General features: G+C 44.1%; 1 protein-coding gene across 1 annotated transcript; it reads left to right on the top strand.

Annotated features, from left to right (window-relative positions):
• Positions 1-910: 910 nt before the first annotated feature.
• On the top strand, positions 911-18,401 carry tmem234 (transmembrane protein 234). Its single transcript, XM_078238352.1, has 4 exons — positions 911-1,358; positions 5,873-5,939; positions 14,153-14,245; positions 17,279-18,401. The coding sequence occupies exons 1-4, from the start codon at positions 1,008-1,010 to the stop codon at positions 17,353-17,355; spliced, it is 588 nt and encodes a 195-aa protein (XP_078094478.1). The 5' UTR covers positions 911-1,007; the 3' UTR covers positions 17,356-18,401.
• Positions 18,402-19,421: the final 1,020 nt, after the last annotated feature.

The following is a 19,421-nucleotide window of genomic DNA, read 5'->3' as shown; positions in this document are numbered from 1 at the left end:
CCTCCCCGGTTGGAGCAGTCCCGCTCGTCATTGAGACCCTCCCCCTCCCCCCTCCAAACAAGAGAGAGAGCGCGGGCTGCCCACCCTCGGCCCGCCTCACAGTCTGCGCAGCACTGGCTTCTGTCACTGAATCCCCACAGTGCAGAAGGAGGCCATTCAGCCCATCGAGTCTGTACTGACCACAATCCCACCCAGGCCCTATCCCCATCACCCTATGCATTACCCTAACTAGTTCCCCTGAGGGGCAATTTAGCATGGCCAATCCACCTAACCCGCACATCTTTGGAGTGTGGGAGGAACACAGTAAGAAGTCTAATAACACCAGGTTAAAGTCCAACAGGTTTATTTGGTAGCAAAAGCCACTAGCTTTCGGAGCGCTGCCCCTTCGTCAGGTGGAGTGGAAATCTGCTCACAAACAGGGCATAGAGTCACAAACTCAATTTACAGAATAATGATCGGAATGCAGTCTTTACAGATAATCAAGTCTTAAAGATACAGACAATGTGAGTGGAGGGAGCATTAAGCACAGGTTAAAGAGATGTGTATTGTCTCCAGACAGGAGAGTTAGTGAGATTCTGCAAGTTCAGGCAAGTCATGGGGTTACAGATAGTGTGACATGAACCCAAGATCCCGGGTTAGGCCGTCCTCATGTGTGCGGAACTCGGCTATCAGTTTCTGCTCAGCGCTCTGCGTTGTCGTGTGTCGTGAAGGCCGCCTTGGAGAATGCTTACGCAAAGATCAGAGAAGATCAGACTGCATTCCAATCATTATTCTGTAAATTGAGTTTGTGTCTCTGTATGCCCTGTTTGTGAGCATTTCTCCACTCCACCTGACGAAGGGGCAGCACTCCGAAAGCTAGTTGCATTTGCTACCAAATAAACCTGTTGGGCTTTAACCTGGTGTTGTTAAACTTCTTACTGTGTTTACCCCAGTCCAACGCCGGCATCTCCACGTCGTGTGTGAGGAAACCAGAGCACCCGGAGAAAACCCACGCAGACCCGGGGAGAATGTGCAAACTCCACACAGACAGTGACCCAAGCCGGGAATCGAACCCGGGTCCCCGACGCTGTGAGGCAGCAATGCTAACCACCGTGCCACCATGCCGTCCACACGTGCTGTCCCATATGCCCCACACTGACCCCTGTCTCTTGAATCTGCACCCATGGCCAAGTGAATCTGCTGAGAATCTTCTCCCTTCTGTTTCAGTTCAGGTTTGCAGCCTTCTCCTCGTGGCACTGCTTTGGGGTGGAACAAACCCCTTTTTGAAAAAGGGTACAGAGGGGATAGAGAAGGTTCAGTCCAGAAACGTGGTCATTCAGCTTTTTGCAGAAATGAAGTTTTTATTTCTCAATTACAAGGTGAGAAAATTATTTTAAAATACTGCACTGACATTATTGCATTCTTTAAAACATCATGAGAAATGCCATGTGAGGAGATCACTATATTTTAGCTTTAATCATCTTTATTTTAAACAGGAATTGAATTGGTGAATAGTTCTACATTGTGAACCAATCCACTATTTGCCCAGCTGACCTCCAACATCAGTTTAATTTGTTAATAACATGAGACCGAACATGTATTCTTTTAGTGTTTCCTTTCTAGCAGGCTGCACACTGCATTTATGCCAGAGGCCCTCCCTTTTTGTCATTGCTTATTCCCTAACTCAATCAGACTATTCAACTAAACTCAGGTATCCATCCATAAGTACAGTTATCGGAGATAAACTCCAGAAGCTGGGAATCTTAAATACAGCTTCAGTTGTAACTGGTGTGACTCTTTCACACCATTGCTGCTCAATTGTCCAACTCTCTGACAACCATTAGTTTAGAAGTTTAACAACACCAGGTTAAAGTCCAACAGGTTTATTTGGTAGCAAAAGCCACACAAGCTTTTGGAGCTGCAAGCCCCTTCTTCAGGTGAGTGGGAATTCTGTTCACAAACAGAGCATATAAAGACACAAACTCAATTTACATGAATAATGGTTGGAATGCGAATACTTACAACTAATCAAGTCTTTAGGGTTTTGTTTCTTAAAGACTTGATTAGTTGTAAGTATTCGCATTCCAACCATTATTCATGTAAATTGAGTTTGTGTCTTTATATGCTCTGTTTGTGAACAGAATTCCCACTCACCTGAAGAAGGGGCTTGCAGCTCCGAAAGCTTGTGTGGCTTTTGCTACCAAATAAACCTGTTGGACTTTAACCTGGTGTTGTTAAACTTCTTACTGTGTTTACCCCAGTCCAACGCCGGCATCTCCACATCATAACCATTAGTTTAACCATTCCTTCTCCCCACACTGCTGCAATATCACTCCAGCTCACGAGCTGTGCCAGAATGACTACCGGTTCCTTCTTGCTTTCCAATGCTTGCTCCCCAGTCTTAATGCTCTACCATCTCTGACCAGTATTTGGTTCATCACTTTGACATTTATTCCAGCTGGCGATGTCATTGTATTCAGCTGAGAGGTTGCGCAACCTACATTCATTTTTACCCTGAATTGATGTTAAAATCAGTGAAACAAAAATATGCCAAAATAAGTACAGTTATCGGAGATAAACTCCAGAAGCTGGGAATCTTAAATACAGCTTCAGTTGTAAGAAAGAAAGTCTTGCATCTAGATTGCAGCTTATTGTATCTCTCAGCAACATCCCAAGGAACGTCAGATACAATGGATTACTTTGGAAATGCAGGAACTATTGCTGTATAGACAGTAGGTAGCCATTTTATACACAGCAAGATTCCACAAATAGCACTGAGACAAGTGACCAATTAGTCTGTTTGTGGTGATAATTGAAGGAGGATTGTTATTCAAGACTCTTAAGAATATGTCTTATTCTGAAAAAACCTCTTATCACCACATTGTTAACAGAGTTATTCCATAACCCAGAAGGAAAAAAACAGTTCAGACCAATATTCTTATTTCCCCATTTTACTGGTGTTCCAATGTAAAGTATAGAAGACCAGTTCAGACCAATATTCTTATTTCCCTGTTTTGCTGTTTTTTTTTCCTTCTGGGAATGCCTCTCCAAGTACTCCCAACACCCAGCAGCACCTGTCCCCAATACCCTCACATCTGAACTCCATTGAGTTCTACTCTTCACTGACTCCTCAAAGCATTTCCGGAACTCTTTCCCAATATGTTCAAATATTAGTGCCCCTCCCAGCGCTGCTTTCTTCCACCCAAACTTCCCTATTGCCCTGAGCTTCGTCAATGCTCTCACACCCCCAAAATCTCCCTTCTAAACTGAGGACTACCTTTTCAACAAACTAAATGGTGAAAAAGAACTTGTATTCATAATTAAGACCACTGAGCTACAGTCTCCATGTAAATTGGGATGCAGTAAGAATTTTGAGCAAGAAAATATTACCACAATATTCTGTAATAGGAAGTTTTAAATGACTACATCAGTGATTCTGACAGCAATTGGAGCCGTGCGCTGCATTAAACTGTATTTTCAAGTATTTTTGCAATTCCCTTTTGAAAGTTACAATTGAATCTGCTTCCACCACCCTTTCAAGGAGCACATTTGAGATCACAGCGATTTACTGGGTAAAAAAAGGAAGAATGTGCAGAGAAGCCATGAGAATGGCCTGAAGGAAATTGCTTATTTGGAGGATCGGTGCTGACACCAAGGGCCAAACAATTCTGTGCTTCGATAATGTCCTCTTTCTCAACACGAGTGAAATCAGGAGAAATCCGCAGGTCTATCTCAATGTGTTGTTTGGCTCTGAGCTGGTTCTGACTCCTATTACGGGATTATCCAAAATTTTCGAGCCATTGGACCCCGAGTGACCTCCCAAGAGCATCAAGGAACCCCAAACATTCTCAATGTCAACGCCTCTTTTTTGCCACGAAATAGGTGCGAACACAGAAATCAAATGTAAATGAGTTTTTTCTCGCTGTACCTAGGGGAGTAGGGACAACCCTGGTAATTATAGACTGGTGAGCCTTACTTCTGTTGTGGGCAAAGTATTGGAAAGGATTATAAGAGATAGGATTTATAATCACCTAGAAAGGAATAATTTGATTAGGGATAGTCAGCACGGTTTTGTGAAGGTTAGGTCGTGCCTCACAAACCTTACTGAGTTCTTTGAGAAGGTGACCAGAGAGGTGGATGAGGGTAAAGCGGTTGATGTGGTGTATATGGATTTCAGCAAAATGTTTGATAAGGTTCCCCATGGTAAGCTTTTTGCAGAAAATATGGACACATGGGATTGAGGGTGATTTAGTGGTTTGGATCAGGAATTGGCTAGCTGTAAGAAAACAGGGTGGTGGTTGATGGGAAATATTCATCCTGGAGTTCAGTTACTAGTGGTGTACCGCAAGGATCTGTTTTGGGGCCACTGCTGTTTGTCATTTTTATTAATGACCTGGATGAGGGCGTGGAAGGATGGATTAGTAAATTTGCGGATGACACTAAAGTCGGTGGAGTTGTAGACAGTGCGGAGGGAAGTGGCAGGGTACAGAGGGACATAGATAAGCTGCAGAGCTGGGCTGAGAGGTGGCAAATGGAGTTTAATGCGGAAAAGTGTGAGGTGATTCACTTTGGAAAGAGTAACAGGAATACAGAGTACTGGGCTAATGGTAAGATACTTGGTAGTGTGGATGAACAGAGGGATCTGGGTGTCCATGTGCATAGATCCCTGAAAGTTGGCACCCAGGTTGATAGGGTTGTTAAGAAGGCGTACGGTGTGTTAGCTTTTATTGGTAGAGGGATTGAGTTTCGGAGCCAGGAGATCATGCTGCAACTGTACAAAACTCTGGTGCGGCCGCAATTGGAGTATTGCATACAGTTCTGGTCGCCGTATTATGGGAAAGATGTGGAAGTGTTGGAAAGGGTGCAGAGGAGATTTACCAGTATGTTGCCTGGTATGGTGGGAAAATCGTATGAGGAAAGGCTGAGGGGCTTGAGGTTGTTTTCGTTAGAGAGAAGAAGGTTAAGAGGTGACTTAATAGAGGCATACAAGATGATCAGAGGATTAGATAGGGTGGATAGTGAGAGCCTTTTTCCTCGGATGGTGATGGCTAGCACGAGGGGACATAGCTTTAAATTGAGGGGTGAGAGATATAGGACAGATGTTAGAGGTAGGTTCTTTACTCAGAGAGTAGTAAGGGCATGGAATGCCCTGCCTGCAGCAGTGGTGGACTCGTCAACATTAAGAGCATTCAAATGGTTATTGGATAAACATATGGATGATATTGGAATAGTGTAGATTAGAGGGGCTTTAGATTGGTTCCACTGGTCGGCGCAACATCGAGGGCCGAAGGGCCTGCACTGCGCTGTTATGTTCTATGTTCTATATTCGTCTGGTAATAAGTTCTCTGATTAAAACTACGTAAGTGGGTTGTCATTTTAGTGGTAGGAGTAATGCTGGAAAGCTGAATCTAATATCAGACACATGCATCTCTTTCCCTTTCTCACACACGCTCACCTCCCTGTCTCACATTCACACACAACTAGGCAGCCTGTCAGCAGCCAATACTCCAAGAGGCCATGCTCTGATTGGCTCATCTGATTTCCCTATTCGTTTTAAATTTTGCACATTTGAACGGCTATTTACCAGTCATGTGATGGCTGCCAGCTTCCAGGACACGCACGCCCACCCCCTCCTCCCCGGAAACCTTTCATGAACCACTGGGGGCCTGCGGACACCAGTTTGGGAACCTATGTCCAAGAAAAAAGCCTCAATAGTTCAAACCAGCTCCAATAACCTGGATTAGTCAGTTGAGCTCAGGAACTTTAAAGGGAAGAGCTAAACATCAGATCTATTTCAGACTCCAGATAACCGATGAACAAGATAATCTGATGGTGTTGGAAGAAAGATTGAGAATTGGTGTTTTCTTATCTTTCTTTCATTTATGTTTTTCAGTATTTGGTGCCTTTTCTCCTTAACCAATGTGGATCAGTCATTTACTACTTCACACTGGCATCTACAGGTCAGTCTACTTATTCATTCTAATAGATGTTTTACACTGCTGATGCCACTGTTTTTATACTGCAATTTTAAAAAAATCAAATTCCATTTTCGGAGGCCTTTCGAATTATTTGAGATTGCAAGTATAACTTAGAGCCTATGTGCACACCTTAGATGTATTCTCATCGTCTTCTGTTTGTCAAAAAACAAGTTTGTGGTGGAATTTTCTTTACAAATAAATTGATCATGACATTGTCATTCCAATCTTTATGCATGTAAGCATGTGGCATGCCTCAGGAAGTTAGGAATCAATGACAAATGCTGGCCTTACCAGCAACGTTCACATCCCATGAACAAATAAATGTTTTAAATAAATGCTGTTTAATAGTTCTTTGTGGCAACATTAGTGAACCTCTCCAGGAATATTATCTGGAGCTCTATTGTGCTGTTTAGCTGCCAACTTGATCTGTACTTTTTATTTTTCTCAATGCAATTTTCTTGACCAAAAACACTAAATACCTGTCCCTCGAGCAAAGCCAGCCGTGTAATTGCCCTATCTGAGTTACATGATGATAGTGATGCGGGTTGTTTCAACCTCAGATGTTTCTTCCTCTTGGAGGAAGTCTACATCAATGGGGACGAAGTAGAAAGGGTCGAGAGCTTCAAGTTTTTAGGTGTCCAGTTCACCAACAACCTGTCCTAGTCCCCCCAAGCCAACACTATAGTTAAGAAAGCCCATCAACACCTCTACTTTCTCAGAAGACTAAGGAAATTTGGCATGTCAGCTGCGACTCTCACCAACTTTTACAGATGCACCATAGAAAGCATTCTTCCTGGTTGTATCACAGCTTGGTATGGCTCCTGCTCTGCCCAAGACTGCAAGGAACTACAAAAGGTCGTGAATGTAGCCCAATCCATCACACAAACCAGCCTCCCATCCATTGACTCTGTCTACACTTCCTGCTGCCTCGGCAAAGCAGCCAGCATAATTAAGGACCTCACGTCTCCGGGACATTCTCTCTTCCACCTTCATCTGTTGGGAAAAAGATAGAAAAGTCTGACGTCACGTACCAACCGACTCAAGAACAGCTTCTACCCTGCTGCTGTCAGACTTTTGAATGGACCTACCTTGCATTAAGTTGATCTTTCTCTACACCCTAGCTGTGACTGTAACTCTACATTCTGCACTCTCTCGTTTCCTTCTGTATGAATGGTATGCTTTGTCTGTATAGCGCGCAAGAAACAATACTTTTCACTGTATATTAATACATGTGACAATAATAAATCAAATCAAAATCAAATCAAAGGATACTAAGTACAAATGTGACACCAGGATTATACAATTTGAAAAGTCAATGTGATCTGTGCAGTGTTGATCCGGCTGTATTTCTTGTCCATCCCCAATTACTCTGAGAAGGTTGAGCTGGGCCATTTTCTTGAGCTGCTGTAGACTTTGCACTGTCGTTAGGTGAGGAATCCCAGGACTTTGACTGAGAAAACCAAGAAATTGGTGTTGATGCTTTTGCCCTCTCAGTGGTTTCGTGGGGCCGGGAGGAGCTGGAGGAAGTTAAGGACATACATCTTTTTAGTATGTTGCAAACTGAAATGTCTGGAATCTGTCTTAAGCATATTTATTGTTTCAATTATTGGAATCAATGGGAATGTGTAAAATCCACAACACTTTCACACTGATCAAACTTATTTGGCAATATGGTTCTGTTCCTTTTGTTGGACACCAAACAAAGGAACAAGGTAGAGATGTGTTGAAGTGAAACAAATTTGGTGTTCCTTGGTAATACATGCAGTTGGGTGTTAATAAAAAATCAGAAGTTATCAAGTAGTAAATGTAACAAATGCATTTAACAGTTGACAAGCCTGGTGGTTTACCACAAATCTGGCTGGACTAATTCCAATGCTGCTGCTGCATAGTCCATGGAACTGCTGCCTCCCAGTTCGATTCCTACACATCACAACGTATGGACTGCATTAGCAGCTTCTCCTCTTCTTCAACAGTTGCACCCTCTACTTTACTTTTTAATGTACGACCCATTATTAATACCATTGAAACTTTTCTATTCACCTAAAATCCCCACCTGTGTGTACGCTGCTCCGAGATTGAGACATTTACAGCACAGAAGGAGGCCGTTTGGCCTATCATGTCCATGCTGGTCAACAAAGATCTGACTACACTAATGTCATTTTCCAACACTTGGCCCATAGCCCTGGAGGTTATAGCAGTGTAAGTGAATATCTAAATACTTCTTAAATGTTACAAGAGTTTCTGACTCAATCACCCTTTCGGGCAGTGAGTTCCAGATTCCCACCACCCTCTGAGTGAAAAGGTTTCCCCTCAAATCCTCTTCACCTTCAAACTCTCACCTTAAATCTCTGCCCCTCGATTATTGACCCTTCTGCTAAGGAAAAAAGTGCCTTCCTATCCTCCCTCTGCTTGTGCCTCATAATCTTATAAGAACAAAGAAAATTACAGCACAGGAACAGGCTCTTCGGCCCTCCAAGCCTGCACCAACCACACTGCCCGACTGAACTAAAACTCCCTACCCTTCCGGGGACCATATCCCTGTATTCCCATCCTATTCATGTATTTGTCCAGAACCCCCCTTAAAAGTCACTACCGTATCCGCTTCCACTACCTCCCCCGGCAGCAAGTTCCAGGCACCCACCACCCTCTGTGTAAAAAAACTTGCCTCGTACATCTCCTTTAAACTTGCCTCTTGCACCTTAAACCTATGCCTCCTAGTAATTGACATTTCCACCCTGGGAAAAAGCTTCTGACTATCCACTGTCAATGCCCCTCATAAGTTTGTAGACTTCTGTCAGGTTGCCCCTCAACCTCCTTCGTTCCAGTGAGAACAAACCAAGTTTCTCCAACCTCTCCTCATAGCTAATGCTCTCCATACCAGGCAACATCCTGGTAAATCTTTTCTGTACCCTCTACAAAGCCTCCACATCTTTCTGGTAGTGTGGCGACCAGAATTGAACACTATATTCCAAGTGCGGCCTAACTAAGGTTCTATAAAGCTGCAACATGACTTGCCAATTTTTAAACTCAGTGCCCTGGCTGATGAAGGCAAGCATGCGAGACATAGATAGAATGCAAGACTGGGCGGAGAAGTGGCAGATGGACTTCAACCCGGATAAGTGTGTAGTGATCCATTTTGGCAGATCCAATGGGATGAAGCAGCAGTATAAAATGAAGGGTACCATTCTTAGCAGTGTAGAGGATCAGAAGGACCTTGGGGTCCGGGTCCATAGGACTCTTAAATCGGCCTCGCAGGTGGAGGATGCGGTCAAGAAGGCGTATGGCGTACTGGCCTTCATTAATCGAGGGATTGAGTTTAGGAGTCGGGAGATAATGCTGCAGCTTTATAGGACCCTGGTTAGACCCCACTTGGAGTACTGCGCGCAGTTCTGGTCACCTCATTACAGGAAAGATGTTGAAGCCATTGAAAGGGTGCAGAGGAGATTTACAAGGATGTTGCCTGGATTGGGGGGCATGCCTTATGAGGATAGGTTGAGGGAGCTTGGTCTCTTCTCCCTGGAGAGACGAAGGATGAGAGGTGACCTGATAGAGGTTTACAAGATGTTGAGGGGTCTGGATAGGGTGGACTCTCAGAGGCTATTTCCAAGGGCTGAAATGGTTGCTACGAGGGGACACAGGTTTAAGGTGCTGGGGGGTAGGTACAGGGGGGATGTCAGGGGTAAGTTTTTCACTCAGAGGGTGGTGGGTGAGTGGAATCGGCTGACGTCGGTGGTGGTGGAGGCAAACTCGTTGGGGTCTTTTAAGAGACTTCTGGATGAGTACATGGGATTTAATGGGATTGAGGGCTATAGATAGGCCTAGAGGTGGGGATGTGATCGGCGCAACTTGTGGGCCGAAGGGCCTGTTTGTGCTGTGGCTTTCTATGTTCTATGTTCTATGCCGTATGCCTTCTTGACTTCCTTCTCCACCTACATTGCCACTTTCAGTGACCTGTGTACCTGTACACCCAGATACCTCTACCTATCAATACTCTTAAGGGTTCTGCCATTTACTGGATATTTCCTATCTGTATTAGACCTTCCAAAATGCATTACCTCACATTTATCCAGATTAAACTCCATTTGTCATCTCTCTGCCCAAGTCTCCAACTGATCTATATCCTGCTGTATCCTCTGACGGTCCTCCTCACTAACCGCAAATTCACCAACCTTTGTGTCGTCCGCAAACTTACTCATCAAACCAGTTAGATTTTCCTCCAAATCATTTACATATATTATAAACAACAAAGGTTCCAGCACTGATCCCTGAGGAACACCACTTGTCACAGCCCTCCATTCAGGAACGCACCCTTCCACTGCTACCCTCTGTCTTCTATGACCGAGCCAGTTCTGTATCCATCTTGCCAGCTCACCTTTGATCCCGTCCGACTTCACCTAGTCTGCCATGAGGGACCTTGTCAAAGGCCTTTCTGAAGTCCATGTAGACAACATCCACTGCCCTACCCTCATCAATCATCTTCATCTCTTCCTCGAAAAACTCGATCAAGTTAGTGAGACATGACGTCCCTTCACAAAACCATGTTGCCTCTCACTTATGCTTCCATTTATTTCCAAGTGGCAGTAAATCCTGTCTCAAAGAATCCTCTCCAGTAATTTCCCTACCACTGATGTAAGGCTCACCGGCCTGTAATTATCTGGATTATTCTTGCTACCTTTCATAAACAAAGGAACAACATTGGCTGTTCTCCAACCTTCTGGCATCTCCCCTGTAATGTGGAGATGCTGGCGTTGGACTGGGGTAAACACAGTAAGAAGTCTCACAACACCAGGTTAAGTCCAACAGGTTTATTTGGTAGCAAAAGCCACTAGCTTTCGAAGCGCTGCTTCTTCATCAGGTGAGTGGGATTTCAGTTCACAAACAGGGCATATAAAGACACGAGCTCAATTTGCAAAATAATGGTTGGAATGCGAGTCTTTACAGGTAATCAAGTCTTAAAGGTACAGACAATGTGAGTGGAGAGAGAGTTAAGCACAGGTTAAAGAGATGTGTATTGTCTCCAGCCAGGACAGTTAGTGAGATTTTGCAAGCCCAGGCAAGTCGTGGGGGTTACAGATAGTGTGACATGAACCCAAGATCCCGGTTGAGGCCATCCTCATGTGTGCGGAACTTGGCTATCAGTCTCTGCTCAGCGATTCTGTGCTGTCGTGTGTCGTGAAGGCCGCCTTGGAGAACGCTTACCTGAAGATCAGAGGCTGAAGTGTTCCCCAACAGGAAGAGAACACTCTTGCCTGGTGATTGTTGAGCTGCCCCCAATCTACATCCTTCAGTTCCTGCCTAATGTTGTTGTAATTAGCCTTCCCCCAATTTAACACCTTCACTTGAGGACTACACTTATCATTATCCATCAATACCTTAAAATTTACTGAATTGTGGTCACTGTTCCCGAACTGCTCCCCGACTGAAACGTAGATCATCTGGCCAGGCTCATTCCCCAATACCAGGTCCAGTATGGCCCCTTCCATCTGCGGTGTTCCCACCGCTCAACAATCACCAGGCAAGAGTGTTCTCTTCCTGTTGGGGAACACTTCAGCGGTCACAGGCATTTGGCCTCTGATCTTCAGGTAAGCGTTCTCCAAGGCGGCCTTCACGACACATGACCGCAGAATCGCTGAGCAGAGACTGATAGCCAAGTTCCGCACACATGAGGACGGCCTCAACCGGGATCTTGGGTTCATGTCACACTACCTGTAACCCCCACAACTTGCCTGGGCTTGCAAAATCTCACTAACTGTCCTGGCTGGACACAATACACATCTCTTTATCTACATACTGCTTCAAGAAGCCCTCCTGGATGCTCCTTACAAACTCTGTCTCATCCATGCCCTAGCACTAAGTGAGTCCCAGTCAATATAGGGAAAGTTAAAATCTCCCACTGCAACAACCCTGTTATTTTTACACCGTGCCAAAATCTGCCTACATATCTGTTCCTCTATCACCCGCTGGCTGTTCGGCGGCCTATAATAAACCCCCAACATTGTGACTACACCCTTCCTATTCCTGAGCTCTACCCATATTGCCTCACTATATGAGCCCTCTGAGGTGTCCTCCCATAGTACAGCTGTGATATTCTCCTTAACCAGTAATGCAACATCCCCACTCCTTTTACATCCCCCTCTATCCTGCCTGAAACATCTATATCCTGGAACATTAAGCTGCCAATCCTGTCCCTCCCTTAACCAAGTCTCTGTAATAGCAACAACCAAGTGCTAATCCAAGGTCTAAGTCCATCTGCCTTACCTGTTACGCTTCTTGCATTGAAACAAATACACTTCAGTCCACCAGACCCTTTTTGATCAGCAACCCCACCCTGCCTGCTCTTTCTCTGAGTCTTACTGGCCCTACTCTCTGGTTTCCCTTCGGTTAATTCACCTTTGCTTTGGTTCCCATCCCCCTGCCAAACCCCTGTATCAGGTCCCCTCTCAACGTTCACTGTTCCAAGGAAAACATTCCCAGCCTATCCAATCTCTCCTCATAGCTCAGTCCCTCCAGTCCTGGTGAATCTCCTCTGCACCTTCTCAAGTACAATCACATCCTTCCTATAATGTGGTGACCAGAACTGCGTGCAGCACTCCAGTTATGGCCTAACTAGCATTTTATACAGTTCCAGCATTACCCCCTGCTCTTGTATTCAATCCCTTGGCTAACAAAGGCAAGTATCCCAAATGCCTTTTTGATCACCTTATCTACCAACCCTGCCACCTTCAGGGATCTGTGGATATGCACTCCAAGGTCCCTCTGATCTTCAGTACTTTCCAGGGTACTACCATTCATCGTCTAATCCTTTGCCTTGTTAACTCTCCCCAAGTGCATTACCTCACACTTTCCTGGGGTTGAATTCCATTTGCCACTGCTCTGCCCACCTGACCAGTCCACTGATACCCTCCTGCAGTCTATGGCTTTCCTCCTCACTATTTACCACCCGACCAGTTTTCATATCATCCTCAAACTTGATTATATCCCCTACATTTAAGTCCAAAACATTTATGTACACCACAAATAGCAAAGGCCTCAGCACCTCGCCGTGAGGTACTCCACTGGATACAGACTTCCAGTCACAAAAACATCCCTCTCCCATCACCTTCTGCTTCCTGCCCCTCAGCCAATTTTGGATCCAATGTGCCAATTTGGCTGCGCACCAAATTCTCCATCCTTGCTGGCAGCAGCAGAACATGCACGGCCGGGGAATTCCAGCCTGTGCCTGTCCAAGTGCAGATATATCCTGTCCCTCAGAATTCTTTCGAGTAATTTCCCCACCACTGAGGTTAGACTGACTTGGTCTGGCCCTGCCTCCCTTTTTTAATATTGGGACAATGTTAGCATTTAGCCTTCTGGCACCTCACCTTTGGCCAGATAGGATTTATAAATTCTGCCAGTGCCCCTGATATCTCTTCCCTTGCCTCCCTCAACAGCCTGGGATACTTCTCATCTGCGCCTGCAGATTATCCACTTTTAAGGTTGCTAAACCTGTTGGTACCTCATCTCTGTGTTAATTTCCTCTAATGTTTCACAGTCCTCCATCCTGATGTCTACACCTCCGTCATCCTTTTCAATTGTGAAGATTGTCGCAAAGTATTAATTGAGGACTGTACCCACATCTTCTGGGTCCACATACACATTACCTACATGGTCCCTGAGTTGTCCTTCTCTTTCCATCGTTGCTTTTGCTCTAGTGCTCCTGATACAGTTGCTAATTAGCCACTAACATGAAGAATTGCATGTTAGAATTATTGAAAATATTGTCATTAACAACATGGATGTTTGTGTCACATGTAAATCTCAATTGTGATCTAATTCTAAAGCATGCATTGAAATCCTGCACTTGATAAGTGACAGAAATTACAGCTGCACAGGTGAGAATTGTGTGATGTGAGTGCTGTGATTGTAGCTACAGTCCACATTGTTTACAGATGGCCCGCTGGTGTGAATGAGATTTACCCTCAGTGCTGATCTATCAGCTTGGATCAATTTCAACTCAAATTTTAACAGCTTCAGAAATTAAAACGCATTGTTTAAAAAATGACAGCTCTGGGGTAAATGGACAGGATCAAGAAAAGTTAATGTGTTCCCCTTTCATTTCAATTCACTTTAGTCATTTGTTTATTGATAGATATAATTGCTTTTCCTTCTGTAACTTTTGAGAGGCAACTATTCAGTGAAAATGTCTATTTTTGCAGATCTGTCATTGGCCGTCCTCTTATCAAACTCCCTCACATTTCTTTTCACACTAATAACTGGAAAGTTGCTTGGTGAAGATATTGGTGGAAAACGTAAGTACAATATGTAGATTGATACAAAATCTGTCACATAGGCCAGGAGTGTCCAACCCTGTCGTGGTGGAACCTGCTGCGAGCGATTTGGCATCCCAGCTAAAAGTCCATTAACTTTGAGTGTGACTGGATCATTCTGGCAGTAGGCAGGGCCAGAAAATCCTGGGAAGTGTGAAAATAGATAAGTCCCCTGGGCCGGATGGGATTCATCCCAGGATTCTCTGGGAGGCTAGGGAGGAGATTGCAGAGCCTTTGGCTTTGATCTTTAGACCATAAGACCATAAGACATAGGAGCGGAAGTAAGGCCATTCGGCCCATCGAGTCCACTCCACCATTCAATCATGGTTGATTTCAACTCCATTTACCCGCTCTCTCCCCATAGCCCTTAATTCCTCGAGAAATCAAGAATTTATCAATTTCTGTCTTGAAGACGCTCAACGTCTCGGCCTCCACAGCCCTCTGTGGCAATGAATTCCACAGACCCACCACTCTCTGGCTGAAGAAATTTCTCCTCATCTCTGTTCTAAAGTGACTCCCTTTTATTCTAAGGCTGTGCCCCCGCGTCCTAGTCTCCCCTGTTAATGGAAACAGCTTCCCTACGTCCATCCTATCTAAGCCGTTCATTATCTTGTAAGTTTCTATCAGATCTCCCCTCAACCTCCTAAACTCCAATGAATATAATCCCACGATCCTCAGACGTTCATCGTATGTCAGGCCTACCATTCCTGGGATCATCCGTGTGAATCTCCGCTGGACCCGCTCCAGTGCCAGTATCTTTAGGTCATCATTGTCTACAGGAATAGTGCCAGAAGACTGGAGGATAGCAAATGTTGTCCCCTTGTTCAAGAAGGGAAGTAGAGACAACCCTGGTAATTATAGACCAGTGAGCCTTACTTCTGTTGTGGGCAAAGTTTTGGAAAGGATTATAAGAGATAGGATTTATAATCATCTAGAAAGGAATAATTTGATTAGGGATAGTCAACACGGTTTTGTGAAGGGTAGATTGTGCCTCACAAACCTTATTGAGTTCTTTGAGAAGGTGACCAAAGAGGTGGATGAGGGTAAAGCAGTTGCTGTGGTGTATATGGATTTCAGTAAAGTGTTTGATAAGGTTCCCCACGGTAAGCTATTGCAGAAGATACAGAGGCATGGGATTGAGGGTGATTTAGCGGTTTGGATCAGGAATTGGCTAGCTGTAAGAAGGCAGAGGGTGGTGGTTGATGGGAAATGTTCATCCTGGAGTTCAGTTACTAGTGGTGTACCGCAAGGATCTGTTTTGGGGCCACTGCTGTTTGTCATTTTTATAAATTACCTGGATGAAGGCGTAGAAGGATGGGTTAGTAAATTTGCGGATGACACTAAGGTCGGTGGAGTTGTGGACAGTGCGGAAGGTTGTTTCAGGTTACAGAGGTACATAGATAAGCTGCAGTGCTGGGCTGAGAGGTGGCAAATGGAGTTCAATGCGGAAAAGTGTGAGGTGATTCATTTTGGAAGGAGTAACAGGATTTCAGAGTACTGGGCTAATGGTAAGATACTTGGTAGTGTGGATGGACAGAGAGATCTGGGTGTCCATGTGCATAGATCCCTGAAAGTTGGCATCCAGGTTGATAGGGTTGTTAAGAAGGCGCACGGAGTGTTAGCTTTTATTGGTAGAGGGATAGAGTTTCGGAGCCAGGAGGTCATGTTGCAGCTGTACAAAACTCTGGTGCGGCCGCACTTGGAGTATTGCGTACAGTTCTGGTCACCGCATTATAGGGAGGATGTGGATGCATTGGAAAGGGTGCAGAGGAAATTTACTAGGACGTTGCCTGGTATGGTGGGAAGGTCTTATGAGGAAAGGCTGAGGGACTTGAGGTTGTTTTCGTTAGAGAGAAGAAAGTCAAGAGGTGACTTAATAGAGGCATACAAGATGATCAGAGGATTAGATAGGGTGGATAGTGAGAGCCTTTTTCCTCAAATGGTGATAGCTAGCACGAGGGGACATAGCTTTAAATTGAGGGGGGATAGATATAGGACAGATGTTAGAGGTATGTTCTTCACTCAGAGAGTAGTAAGGACGTGGAATGCCCTGCCTGCAAAAGTAGTGGACTCACCAACATTAGGGGCATTTAAATGGTCATTGGATAAACATATGGATGATATTGGAATAGTGTAGGTTAGATGGGCTTTAGATTGGTTTCACAGGTCGGCGCAACATGAAGGGCCTGTACTGCACTGTAATGTTCTATGTTCTATAATCCCACCCACAGTACTTACAGTACGGAGACAGGCCACTCGGCCCAACAGACCCTGGCCAGTTTTTATGTTTCACTCGAGCCTCCCCTTATCCTTCTTCATCTGGAGTCATAGAGTGTTACGGCACAAAAAGAGGACCTTCAGCCCATCATGTCTGCGCCGGCTATCAAGCACCTATCGACTCTAATCCCATTTTCCTGCACTTGGTCCATAGCCTTGTATGCTATGGCATTTCCAGTGCTCATCTAAGTACTTCTTAAATGTGAGGGTTCCTGCCTCTCCCACCCTATCAGGCAGTGAGTTCCAGATTGTCACCACCCTCTGGGTGAAAACGTTTTTCCTCAAATCCGCTCTATATCACGTGTCCCTTTCTTTAAAGCTCTTCTCCCCCCCCTCCCCCCCAACCTGGGTTATTGACCCCTCTACTAAGGGGAAAGGTTCCTACCTATCTACCCTATCTGTGTCCCTCATACTTTTGTACACCTCAATCAGGTTCCCCCCTCAGCTTTCTCTGCTGTAAGAAAAACAACCCCAGCCTATCCAGCCTCTCTTCATTGCTGAAACACTCCAGCCCAGGCAACATCCTGGTGAATCTCCTCTGCACCCTCTCTAGTGCAATCACATCCTTCCTCTTGTGTGGCGGCCAGAATTGCACATAATACTCTCGATGAGGCCACCACAACCTCCCTGTTTTTATATTCTGTGCTAATAAAGATGTTGTGAGTCTTGGTTAGTGCGTATTTATCAAGTCACTCTTTGAAAACATGCTCTTTTTCCCCCATTTTCCCTGTTTTTTAGAGGCTCTGGCAGGGATGCTGCTGATTATCGTGGGTGTCACTCTGTGTGTTGCCAGCACAGTCAGCATGGAGACTTGACAGAAAGGGAACCTGATGCATCAAAAGGACAAAATCAAACTTATACTTGTGCTGTACTTGATCAACTCATAAAATGATGACGAATGAGAAAAGCTCGAATCTGAATGTATCTCAGAATTGGAAGAGAATGGATAATCAATTTCTAACTTGAGAACTTTACAGATATAAACCTGTCCCACCTTTGCTGTGTTTGCCTTACACCCGAGACCTGTGCAGGAAAAATAGACTCTAGTTACGTTCAATCTGGTATCCGATTAGAGGGCAATAATTTTCAATTCTCGATTTCTGCTCTTTCAGCAGTCAACATTTTCAGATGAAGAGCCAGCATTGGTCTTTATACTAGCAAATGGAGGATCGAGCCACGGCCTGGTCCAAAACTATTATGTATATACTTCTTCCTCTGAGGTGAATGGTCTTGTAATACTGAACATCAAAGAATGAAAGTTATGTTGTATAAAGATAGCTCCACTGTGGTGAATGTGTAAAGTTGGTGACAAAGAATGTCAGTGCGCTGTACTCTGACAGCTTTTATTGTTTGAAACATTATCCCAGAATAATCAAGAGGCTGACCAGTTTTTTAAAAATTCTGTGATGCTTTCTTCCTGCCACCAGATGGTATTAATGCATTTATAAAGCATATATGTACAGGAACGGATTAATGATATAATGTTGTGTATCTGTAAATTCATGAACACATAGAGTATCTATACATTTATTTTGTGGAATTTCAAAGATTTCCATCAATAACATACTCTTCTTCATCTGTGTCCTGTAATTGGGACAAAAGTACATGGAGTTTCCCACAGGGAGCTCCGGGATATGGGAATGATTTATCTGCTACATTAAGTCAATGGGTTTGTGATTCTGAAGGACAAATTGGACAACATGCAAATAGGGAACCAATGTGACCAAAGGGAGTGACCTATTGTGAAGGGATCTTGTTGAATAACATTTATCATCCAGCCAAATCTAATGTTTGACCAAGGTTAATTATGTTCCACTTGAATTATTTTAATTAAAAGACCATTTTTAGTATTTATTTTTAATCTCTTCAGTCGCTGGGTATATGTGTGGAAAGTGTTTTCATGAGGTAGTTTGTTCTAAATTGTAGACCAGCTGAAAATTGTGACACTGCATTGATCTGGATGTGGCAGGGACATTCCATCTGCCAAGAACAAGCTTATAAAATTTCATAAATACCATCGTATGAACAAGTAATGCAGAATATTGGCACATAGGACAGAAATGCCGAGATTGGATTCAGGCGCAATATTCAGCCGTTTCATGACCAAATTTAACATTAAACGTGTTGAAATGTGGACACGGAATTGTGGTTGAGTTTAATATTAACCCACAACTTCTATGTCTATATCCCTTGTCTATGCTGTAAACATTGAATAAAAATTAAAATGCTCCATCTTCTGTCCGAGGAAAAAGTAATGCAGCAATGGCAAGATTTGCAAACAAAGATTTGAAATTGTTGTAAAACTGAGTTAAGGAAAGAAAACATAATACAGTAGCACATTACAGATGATGATTGTGCATTCCAAGGTGATAGCTAATGGTCTGCTCAATGTGTCTGAACAATAAAGGCTGATTGACTGCTGAAGGTCAAGGGTAAAGAAATGTTAAGAATCTTAAATGAGAGTGGCTCACCAGAGTTTATTCACAGCACCCATTAAACAATTATATAAGGACGTTTGGAAGGCACTTGGACTATGTTGCGTTGCTGTGGATACAATGGATGAGTTTTTTGTGCAGATTAAGTATTATTGTGCTAGGATTTGAAAGCATCTTGATTTTAGAAGTTACTTATCTCGAACATTTGAAACTTTACAAATTCCTCCTTTATTTTGGCAGTTTCACCCCAACCCCACACCAAACTTTGGAAGAGGTGAGTTACTCTGCACAGTATTTCCAGCCCCTGACTAGCTCTTACAGCCGCTGTATTTATATGGGAGTCCAGTTCAGCTTTTGGCCAATGGTAACCCCAGGATGTTGATAGTGGGGGATTCAGCAATGATAATGCGATGGTTGGATTCTCTCTCGTTGGAGATGGTCATTGC

Source organism: Mustelus asterias, chromosome 21 (assembly GCF_964213995.1).
Source record: "Mustelus asterias chromosome 21, sMusAst1.hap1.1, whole genome shotgun sequence".
NCBI lineage: Eukaryota > Metazoa > Chordata > Chondrichthyes > Carcharhiniformes > Triakidae > Mustelus > Mustelus asterias.
This window is presented reverse-complemented; position numbering and strand designations above follow the sequence as displayed.

Coding starts and splice junctions, on each gene's coding strand:
- tmem234 (XM_078238352.1), top strand. CDS start 1,008: ATGTGCAAACTCCACACAGACAGTGACCCAAGCCGGGAATCGAACCCG. Junction 1,359..5,872: donor TTTTATTTCTCAATTACAAG/GTGAGAAAATTA, acceptor TATGTTTTTCAG/TATTTGGTGCCTTTTCTCCT. Junction 5,940..14,152: donor CTTCACACTGGCATCTACAG/GTCAGTCTACTT, acceptor CTATTTTTGCAG/ATCTGTCATTGGCCGTCCTC.